This window comes from Rhinopithecus bieti, unplaced genomic scaffold, assembly GCF_001698545.2.
Source record: "Rhinopithecus bieti isolate Rb0 unplaced genomic scaffold, ASM169854v2 scaffold_24220, whole genome shotgun sequence".
NCBI classification, from domain to species: Eukaryota; Metazoa; Chordata; class Mammalia; order Primates; family Cercopithecidae; genus Rhinopithecus; species Rhinopithecus bieti.
This window is the reverse complement of record NW_016810989.1, coordinates 56,457-67,814: the sequence shown is the minus strand read 5'-3', so window position 1 is coordinate 67,814 and position 11,358 is coordinate 56,457. Positions and strand designations below refer to the sequence as shown.

The window sequence follows — 11,358 nt, the reverse complement described above, 5'->3', positions numbered from 1 at the left end:
TAATATGAAGTCCTTAACTTTCAGGAAAACATATTGAGGTATTTAGAGATGAAATGGAATGACGTCTTAGATTTGTTCCACATTATTCCGGCAGCTGAGATGCAAGTAGGTGAGCATCGAACTGGAACCAGATGTGCCATGTATTGAAGGTTGTTGATGCTGAGTGCCAGGTGTTCTGGGTTCATTATGTTATTCTATTATTCAAGGTTTTGAGGCGCTCTCTAATGAAAAGGTTTTATCGCAAATTTCACACCATTTAAAGTGAAATCCTATGTGAAACTGAACACTTTGCAGAAATAAAATAAATAAATTTCCAAATTGGTCCAAAATAAAAGGAAAATTAAACTATACAAACTGAAACAGTACAGTATTCACAGCCCAAGCCACCCTCAAATGTTCCAGTTTAGGCGGTCTTGGAGGCTGATTGAACAAAATGATCAGGAAAACTACCTACCATCTTATCTCAACTCTTCCAAGGCATACAATTCCATCTCCCAGACTAGCCCTCCTGGATACAAAAAACAGATGAGGACCACCCCATCCCCATGGAAAGAAATACGTGAAGGAAGCTCTCATACGTAACACTACATATCCTACGTAAATTAGCATATTAAATGAACAGGCTCTGCCCAAGGAAAGAAAATATGGTTCAAGATTACAAAAAAGAAACGTGTTTCATTGTAATTCCTTACATACAAAATGGAGAAGAAAAGATATGTGCTCATGTCACTGGGTATAGGAAAAGCTTTTGAAGGAAATTCAATATGAGTTCAAGGTAAACATATTTAGTTAACGTCTTTTGAAAGAAAATTTCCATTTATTAAAATCAACAGCAAACATACATAAATGCTAAATGTTCGAAGACTTATTATTAAAGAGAGGGAAAATAATTAGATGTAGAGTATTATCTCCAGCTTTTAAATCAGTATTGAGACACAAAGTCAGAGCTATAAATATCAACATAAATAAGGAATATGAATATTGGAAAGAATATATGATGTTTAGCAATAACAACATTATCAGTCTTGAAAATTCAAAGGAGTAGGCATGTGGAAGATTCAAGTGAATGGGCCTTCCGAATGAGGTGTACAACAGATTACAATAGCAAGATCAAAATCTTTGCCAGATGAAAGCAATCAGTAACTAGAACACTCAATAGACAATATGCCTTTTCAATAGCATCAAAATCTAAGAATTACCTGAAAAGAAGCCTAGCAAAATGTAGAAGGTCCTTATAGAGGCAACTATCACAGTATACTGACAGATTCAAGTAAAAGGAGTTTGAAATTAATACAGGAGGCTGGGCGCGGTGGCTCACGCCTATAATCCCAGTACTTTGGGAGGCTGAGGCAAGCAGATCACTTGAGGTCAGGAGTTCCAGACACACCTGGCCAACATGGTGAAACTCCATCTCTACTAAAATACAAAACTTAACTGGGTGTGGTGCCGTGTGCCTGTAATCCCAGCTACTCGGTAGGCTAAGGTAGGAGAATTGCTGGAACTTGGGATGTGGAGTGAGCCAAGATAGTGTCACTGCACTCCAGCCTGGTAGACAGAGCAAGATGCCATCTATCTATCTATCTATCTATCTATCTATCTATCTATCTATCTACACATATGTATGTGAGTTCTAACCATTTCATCAACTGCAGTCTAGGCAGGCTACAGACCTCCCCAATATCCCTGCTGCCAACCCCCCTCCAACCGAGACATATGTATGCATATATATATATATATATACACACGCACACATATACACATACATATTATAGAGGAGCATAACATAGTCATTGATGAGAAAGAGAACACTGTATCAATTATATACAAGTTATGTCTTACCTGTAGCTGCCAACATGACAAACTTGGGCTGCTGTTCTCTGCTTCACAAATCAACCCTGGAAAATTATAGAAGGGAAAAAGAAGGAGAAAGACACAATATCAGCAACCAAATCTAAGCAACAAAACAGAGAAAGCCCTGGGTGATGCTGAAGACTGTTGAAATGGTAATTGTGTTCGACACTTGCAGTCTTGGTTGGAGGGGGGTTGGCAGCAGGGATGTTGGGGAGGTCTGTAGCCTGCCTAGACTGCAGTTGACAAAACTTGAGAATGAAAGTTTTCAAAATTTTCACTTCATTACACAATCTGAGGCAGCTCCTCAAAACATGATGCTAGTAGCCCTAGGGCAACAGCAGGACACCGGTTAAACAGGGCTGGTTGGCCGGGCACAGTGGCTCACACCTGTAATCCCAGCACTTTGGGAGGCAGGGGTGGGCAGATCACAAGGTCAAGAGATCGAGACCATCCTGGGTAACACGGTGAAATCCCGTCTCTACTAAAAATACAAAAAAATTAGCCGGACGTGGTGGCGGATGCCTGTAGTCCCAGCTACTCGGGAGGCTGAGGCTGGAGAATGGCGTGAACCCAAGAGGCGGAGCTTGCAGTGAGCCAAGATCGAGCCGCTACACTCCAGCCTGGGCGACAGAGTGAGACTCTGTCTCAAAAACAAAACAAAACTAAACTAAACTAAACAAAATAGGGCTTTTTTAAGACAGTATGGATCAAGGGTTCTGCTAATAACAACCAGACACCAACATAGTGGGTGAGAAATTGCGTTTCAAAAAAGGTTGTTTCAACAGAACTTACAGAATGGAAAAGAAGTACGATAGGATATAACAGTGAATTATGCATACTACTGGTAGGTATTCTTTCCTAGAAATAAATATATATATATCCTTGGAAGATACGTGAAGTGCATTTCTTTTTCATTTTTTAAAATTTTTTGAGACAGAGTGTCACTCTGTCATGAGGCCCACGCTAGAGTGCAATGGCACAATCTCGGTTTACTGCAAACTCCGCCTCCAGGTGCAAGCGATTCTCATGCCTCAGCCTCCTGAGCACTACCATACCCGGCTAATTTTTGTATTTTGTGTAGAGATGGGGTTTCACCATGTTGGCCAGGCTGGTCTTGAACCCCTGACCTCAAGTGATCTGCCCGCCTCGGCCTCCCAAAGTGTTGGGATTACAGGCGTGAGCCACCGTGCCCGGCCGTAAAACATATTACTTTGAGGACAAAAGGTTTGCCAAGTGTAGCTCTGACTGGGGAGGAGCCCCTGTGGGAAGGTGTGTGTCTTCTCCCAGAGGTCACTACAATCGCGGGAGCTGCCACTCTGCAGGGAGCACCCTACCCATCCAAACATTTTCACACACACCCCCACCCCAATCCAGGCAGAATCCGGTTCCACCTCTGCTCTCAACCCAGGGAAGCCCAGGTGCCTGGATGTGACGCCACTGACTTGAGCATTAGTGGTTAGAGAAAAGCGAGGTTCTCGGTCTGAGGTGCGGCTTGAGATTGGTGGAGGGAAGCGGGCCCAGGCTCTGTAAGAAGGCAAGGTGACACGCTGAGGGAGGACTGAGGACCCACTTACCCCAGATAGAGGGCCCCAAATAATCCAGCGCTGCCCTTCATGCCAGCCCTGGACCACCTGGTGGTGGACTTCTCAGGCTGGGCCACCCCCAGCCCCCTGCTGCTTAAGCCACTGGGGACTCTGGAGTCAGAGCTTGTGTGACCAGGGAAGGGTTGCTTTGGAGAGGGCAGCATCCAGGCTCTGCCAGACATCACGCTCAGGATTCTCAAGGAGGGCTGAGGGTCCCCAAGACCCCACTCCCGTGACCCAACCCCCACTCCAATGCCCACTCCCGTGACCCAACCCCCACTTCATTGTCATTCCCACCCCCATCCCACATCCCCTACTCTATCCCTCCACTCTGATCCCCATCTGCCCTGCCTTTCCACCCTCACCAACACCGCCACCCCCACCCCCACGCCCACGCCCACTCCCACCCCCACCCAGGCAGGATCCGGTTCCCGCCTGGGAACATCCGGGTGCCAGGATGTGACGCCACTGACTTGCGCACTGGGGAGCAGAGAGAAGCGAGGTTCCCGTTCTAAGGGACTGTGTGAGTTCGGCCGAGGGAACTGGGTCCAGGCGCTGTGAGGAGGCAAGGTGAGAGGCTGAGGGAGGACTGAGGAGGCACCCGCCCCAGGTAGACGGCTCCCAAATGATCCAACACCACTCCTGCTGCCAACCCTGGACCACCCAGCCAGGGCAAACATCTCAGCTGGGCCATCCCCCGCCCCACTGCCAGTTCATCCAGAGGAAACTCTGTAATCAGAGCTATGTGACCAGGGCAGTGTTGGTCAGGAGAGGGCAGGGTCCGGGCATCAAGGTCCAGGCATCCTCCCAGCATTAAGATCAGGACCCTGAGAGGGAACTGAGGGTTCCCCACCCACACCTGTCTCCTCATCTGCACCGCCACCCCACTCACATTCCCATACCCACCCCCCAACCCCAACCTCATCTTGGCAGAATCCCTGCAGTCAACCCACGGAAGCCCCGGGAATGGCGACTAGGCATCCGATCTTGATGACCCCATCCGCGGCTGATGGAGGGAAGGGGCTTGAACAGGGCCTCAGGGGAGCAGAAGAAGGACCCTACCGGGAGATGAGGGAGGCGTCAGGGGACCCAGCACCCCAGGACACCGCAGCCCTGTCTGAGACTGAGACTGCCACTTTTGGCCTCAAGAGTCAGAATGTTGGGGACTTATATTAGCATAGGGGTGGGACCCAGGCCTGCCAGGATCATGAGGAGGAAGAGGAGGGAGGACTCAGGGGACCTTGGAATCCAGATCGGTGTGGACCTCGGCCCTGAGAGGTCGAGGGCACGGTGGCCACATATGGCCCTTATTTCCTGTATCTTTGAGGTGACAGGACAGAGCTGTGGTCTGAGAAGTGGGGCCTCAGGTCAACAGAGGAAGGAGTTCCAGGATCCATACGACCCAAGATGTGCCCCCTTCACAAGGACTGGGGATATCCCTGGCTCAGAGAGAAGGTACTCCACAGAGTCTGGCTGTTTCCTTTTTGTAGCTCTGGGGGGACCAGATCAGGGATGGCCGTATGTTCCAGTCTCACTTGTACCACAGGCAGGAAGTTGGGGAGCCCACAGGGAGATGGGGTCTTGGGGCAAAGGGGGGATGTCTACCCATCTCAGGGAATTGGGGGTTGAGAAAGCACAGGTTTTGGCAGGAATAAAGATGAGTGAGCCAGACAAGGCTATTGGAATCCTCACCCCAGAACCAAAGGGGTCAGCCCTGGATACTTCACCCAGGGTGTGGCATCTTCTTACTCCTGTTTCCAGATCTCAGGGAGGTGAGGACCTTATTCTCAGGGGATGACTCGGGTCAACATAGGGACCCCCATCTGGTCTAAAGACAGAGCAGTCCTAGGATCTGCTATGCATTCGGGTGAGGAACATGAGGGAGAATTTAGGATACCCCAGGGCCAGAACACCGACAGAGACCTCACAGAAATCAGCCCTGCCCCTGCTGTCACCCCAGAGAGCATGGGCTGGGTTGTCTGCCAAGGTCCCTCCCTTATCTTGGAATCACTGATGTCAGGGAGAGGGAGGCCTTGATCTGAGAAGGCTTCACTCAGGTCAGTGGAGGGAGAGTCCCAGGGCCTGCCAGGAGTCAAGGTGAGGACCAAGCAGGCGCCTCACCCAGGACACATTAATTCCAATGCATTTTGATATCTCTTGCTGTCCTTCCCCGAGGACCTAGGCACGAGTGGCCAGATGTGGGTCCCCTCCTGTCTTTCTGTTCCTTATCATGGATGTGAGCTCTTGATTTGGATTTCTCAGACCAGCAAAAGGGTGGGATCCAGGTCCTGCCAGGAAAAATGCAAGGGCCCTGCGTGAGAACAGAGGGGATCATCCACTGCATGAGAGTGGGGATGTCACAGAGTCCAGCCCACCCTCCTAATAGCACTGAGGGCCCAGGGCTGTGCTCGCAGTCTGCACCCTGAGGGCCCGTGGATTCCTCTTCCAGGAGCTCCAAGAACCAGGCAGTGAGGCCTTGGTTTGAGACAGTGTCCTCAGATCACAGAGCAGAGGACGCACAGGCTGTGCCAGCAGTCAACATTTGCCCTGAATGCACACCAAGGGCCCCGCCTGCCACAGGCCACATGGAACTCCACAGAGTCTGGCCTCACCTCCCTACCATCAGTCCTGTAGAATCGACCTCTGCTGGCTGACTATACCCTGAGTGGCCTCTCACTTCCTCCTTCAGGTTTTCAGGGGACAGGCCAACCCGGAGGACAGGATTCCCTGGAGGCCACAGAGGAGCACCAAGGAGAAGATCTGTAAGTAGGCCTTTGTTAGAGTCTCCAAGGTTCAGTTCTCAGCTGAGGCCTCTCATACACTCCCTCTCTCCCCAGGCCTGTGGGTCTTCATTGCCCAGCTCCTGCCTACACTCCTGCCTGCTGCCCTGACCAGAGTCATCATGTCTCTTGAGCAGAGGAGTCTGCACTACAAGCCTGAGGAAGCCCTTGAGGCCCAACAAGAGGCCCTGGGGCGGGTGTGTGTGCAGGCTGCCGCCTCCTCCTCCTCTCCTCTGGTGCTGGGCACCCTGGAGGAGGTGCCTACTGCTGGGTCAACAGATCCCCCCCAGACTCCTCAGGGAGCCTCCGCCTTTCCCACTACCATCAACTTCTCTCGCCAGAGGCAACCCAATGAGAGTTCCAGCAGCTATGAAGAGGAGGGGCTAAGCACCTCGCGTATCCTGGAGTCCTTGTTCCGAGCAGTACTCACTAAGAAGGTGGCTGATTTGATTCGTTTTCTGCTCCTCAAGTATCGAGCCAGGGAACCAGTCACAAAGGCAGAAATGCTGGAGAGTGTCACCAAAAATTACAAGCACTGCTTTCCTGTGATCTTCGGCAAAGCCTCTGAGTCCTTGCAGCTGGTCTTTGGCATTGACGTGAAGGAAGCAGACCCCACCGGTCACTCCTATGTCCTTGTCACCTGCCTGGGGCTCTCCTATGACGGCCTGCTGGGTGATAATCAGATCATGCCCAAGACAGGCTTCCTGATAATCATCCTGGTTATTATTGCAATGGAGGGCGGCCATGCTCCTGAGGAGGAAATCTGGGAAGAGCTGAGTGTGATGGAGGTGTATGATGGGAGGGAGCACAGTGCCTATGGGGAGCCCAGGAAGCTGCTCACCCAAGATTTGGTGCAGGAAAAGTACCTGGAGTACCGGCAGGTGCCCGGCAGTGATCCTGCATGCTACGAGTTCCTGTGGGGTCCAAGGGCCCTCGCTGAAACCAGCTATGTGAAAGTCCTTGAGTATGTGATCAAGGTCAGTGCAAGAGTTCGCTTTTTCCTCCCATCCCTGCGTGAAGCAGCTTTGAGAGAGGATAAAGAGGGATTCTGAGCATGAGTTGCAGCCAAGGCCAGTGGGAGGGGGGCTGGGCTAGTGCACCTTCAAGGACCGCGTCCAGCAGCTTCCCCTGCCTCGTGTGATGTGAGGCCCATTCTTCACTCTGTTTGAAGAGAGCAGTCAGCATTCTCAGTAGTAGGTTTCTGTCCTATTGGATGACTTGGAGATTTACCTTTATTCTCTTTTGGAATTGTTCAAATGTTCCTTTTAAGGGATGGTTGAATGAACTTCAGCATCCAAGTTTATGAATGACAGTAGTCACATAGTGCCGTGTATATAGTTTAGGAGTAAGAGTCTTGTGTTTTATTCAGATTGGGAAATCCATTCTATTTTGTGAATTGGGATAATAACAACAGTGGAATAAGTATTTACTTAGAAATGTGAAAAATGAGTAGTAAAATAGATGAGATAAAGAACTAAAGAAATTAAGAGGTAGTCAATTCTTGCCTTATACCTCAGTCTATTCTGTAACATTTTTAAAGATATATGCATACCTGGATTTCCTTGGCTTCTTTGAGAATGTAGGAGAAATTAAATCTGAATAAAGAATTCTTCCTGTTCACTGGCTCCTTTCTTCTCCATGCACTGAGCAGCTGCTTTTTGGAAGGCCCTGAGTTAGTAGTGGAGATGCTAGGGTAAGCCAGACTCATGCCTACCCATAGGGTTGTAGAGTCTAAGAGCTGCAGTCACGTAATCAAGGTGGCAAGATGTCCTCTGAAGATGTAGAGGAAAAGTAAGAGAGGGTGAGCGTGTGGGGCTCCAGGTGAGAGTGGTGGAGTGTAAATGCCCTGAGTTGGGGCATTTGGGGCTTTGGGAAACTGCAGTTCCTTCTGCGGGAGCTGATTATAAGGATCCTGGGTGAATCCAGGGCCGGATTCTCAGACGATGAGAGAAAAGCCTGGGTTGGAAAGCTGCTCTGAGGAGTTTCTTTTGGACGGTGGATGAACAGAGAGGAGTCTCCACCTGGGCAGGATTGGAAAGTGTCCTGCGCTTTTTTTTTCCCATTGCTTCTGAACACAGCGCAAGAGCTAGGTGATGGACACCCATCGTCCGAAAGCGTTTCCTGAGAGAGAAGCGTGAATCTCCCCGGAATGGAGATCCAGAAGCCACTGGCCAGGCACTTTTCTACCTGGCTGGGAGGACCAGAGCTGACTCTATTAAAAAGGCATTCTAATGAGGTTATCTCACGTGCAATTTGGCCAGTTGTAAGCAAGATTTCATGTGTTGACAAAATGAATGAAAATAGTGGTTTGGATGGAAAGGTATGTGGGAGAGAGGAAAGGAGTTGGTTTTTGACTCAAATTCTATGATCTTTGAGCTGTATCCACCTAGGGAAACTCGCACACCCAAATTTTGAAGTACATTCTCTAAGAGGCAATACTTACTGAATTTTAGGAATGAAACTTCCCTTTTTGGCTAATTATTCCATATCCTATTAAGTTGTATATTCTCTGATAAGTCCTGGAGAACAACAACAAAATCCCAGAGTGGTAGGGTCTGGGCTCAGATAATATTAGAAATAACAGCCACCTGCTATCCATTAAACTTGTAATTTACTCCAGGCCCTGAACCAGCTGCTTCACTTGCATGGCACACACCAAAAGTCCTAGCGGAAGGGTCTAATCACACCTACTACACAGATGTAGAACCAGAGACACGCAGGGCTTGGGTATTTCCCAGGATCACGTGCCTAGTAAGGGACAGGGCTGGAACCAGATCCCTGATCTGAATTCCTATAGAGCCCATGCTGTCCCCACTCCTCCCAGCCTGTGGCCCACCTCCTGAGTACTACTTCCTTTCTCTTCTCAACACTGTGCCGTATGTCTCTGGTGACAAAAAGAAGGACCCCGAGGCCAACGTACTAAAAACAGGCCAGAGGAAGGTGACAGTGAGAATCAAACATCATTTGAGGCTGGTATGCACTGGGTTCCTTGAGAGCTGATTCTGCCAAGGCGTGGGCATTTCTGTCCAGTCCCAGCACTTTCCCGAATTGCAGTGAGTTTCTCCTGGTCACTTCCATGTGTCTTTTCTCACTCTGGAACCTGGCTTGCTGACCAGCTTGTCACTGGTCCCCACAGAACAGCCGGAATCACCTGCTCACCTCCTGATGGCGCATTCCTTTTCCTTGTAGAAGTCCTCTGGATGTCCCATCTCTCACCCAGGAAGCCATGTGATATCAACACCCCTTTTGAATTCCCATGGGATAGTGATGTTTACACACCTGGGTACCACTCTGCTTATCTTCAGTACACTCTCCAAGTGTTTTATGAATGTGCTGAGTAGAGTCTGATTTGCCATATTATCTAAGGGTTCTTGGGATGTCGCCCTGAAATTAGGTTTTGGAACCACCTTGATACTTGAAGTTGGACTTTAACAGGGTGTCTTATTTGGAGTTTACCTCTGAGCACATACACAGATGAATGCTTTAAAACCAAAGCCTCCCTCATGAGTGTTAGATGAGGGGAAGCTTTGGAAATTAGCAGAACAAACACCTACTTACTGAATTCCTAAATCCCTGGAGTCCCCAGGATGTGAAAATGATTGCTTGAAGACATTTCCGCTCTGATGGAAAATGAATAATTAAGCAGCTTTCTACTGCTGCTTCTCTGTTTAACTGCCTCCCAGGAAAATACTGGCTTTCAGTGTACCTAGAGGCACCTGACAGGAGCTCAGGCATGTGGAAGGTAGCAGAAACTCACAGGTTAAGATTTTGACCTGGAATCAAATGGAGAAAATAATTGTAGTCTACTCAGGATTCAAAGGGTCATGCAAAGGGAAGCCTTCCTGCTGAGACTTTCAAGATTCTTGGACAGTTCGTTATAATCCTCTATTTGAAAGCATCAGTCACATATTAGGCACTGGAAACAAGGTGGAGAACTTCAAGTCAAGTGTGGCCTTTTCAGAAACTCCTCTGAGAAATGAGAAGGGTAGTGTAATGCCAAATACTACCAAATAATCATAATTGCTTTATTTATTTATTTATGAGGGATTCTCGCTCTGTTGCCTCGGTTAGAGTGCAGTGGTGTGATCTCAGCTCACTGCAACTCTGCCTCCTGGGTTCTAGCAATTCTCCTGCCTCAGCCTCCCGAGTAGCTGGGATTACAGGCACCCACCATCATGCCCAGCTAATTTTTGTATTTTGGTAGAGATGGGGTTTCGCCATGTTGACCAGGCTGGTCTCGAACTCCTGACCTCAAGTGATCCACCTGGCTTGGCTTTTCATTGTGCAGCTACTAAGTAATAGTTTATGGGGCAGACTATAATGCTCACCCACATCTTATCTTCTTCCCCTTTCTGGACACATGGGAACAGTACGGCCCACTTGCAGTTAGGAAGGGTCACGTGACCTTTCCTTGACACTGAAACACGAACAGAGGTGTGTTTGTCACATCCTGGCATGTGAGAGCCAGTGCACCATTTCCACACTTTCTTCCTCCTTTCAATGGTAAACAAGGCGGCTTCATTTTGACATGATGGAATCATAAGGTGGAAGCAGCCTGGATCCCTGGGTCATGTGAGAGTGAGGAGCCCCTGCCAAAGTGCATCAGAACTTAGGTGCACATATAATACACTTGGGTTGTGTCAAGCTATTCACGTTTCAGGACTTGTCTGTTGCATTAACTAGTAGTTATACTGCCACAGCTACTCCTTCTGTTGTTAGGTATAAATATTTCTACTTAAAAGGTAGTACTGTGTATATTCTTAGGGCAAAAATTATAGAAAAGTAGATAATATGCACATTTCCTCTCTACAAAGTTCCTCCACAGTTTAACCCCCTCCTCAGAGGTCACCACAACGATCAGTCTTGTGTGTTATTTTCCAGCTGACTACAGGCTTTTCACGGACAGATAAAGTATAGCAATATATCGTTTTTATTTCACATGCAAGAACAGCGATGTACATTTTGAACTCCAACTAGCCTTTGTCAGTTTATAAAATGGATACGGGATCTTCCTAAATAATACATATATAGATCTAGCTCACTTTTCAAATTACATTCTGTAATTCTAAAGTAGGCATACACCATAATTAATTAAACTATTTTTTTTCCTGAAAGACACATAAGTTGTTTCTCATTTGCTATAT

The 11,358-nt window shown here is 48.3% G+C and overlaps 1 protein-coding gene across 1 annotated transcript; it reads left to right on the top strand.

Moving 5' to 3' along the window:
- Positions 1-3,923: 3,923 nt before the first annotated feature.
- On the top strand, positions 3,924-7,832 carry MAGEA1 (MAGE family member A1). Its single transcript, XM_017893313.1, has 3 exons — positions 3,924-4,004; positions 6,124-6,196; positions 6,272-7,832. The coding sequence occupies exon 3, from the start codon at positions 6,337-6,339 to the stop codon at positions 7,264-7,266; it is 930 nt and encodes a 309-aa protein (XP_017748802.1). The 5' UTR covers positions 3,924-4,004; positions 6,124-6,196; positions 6,272-6,336; the 3' UTR covers positions 7,267-7,832.
- The last annotated feature ends 3,526 nt before the right edge of the window (positions 7,833-11,358 follow it).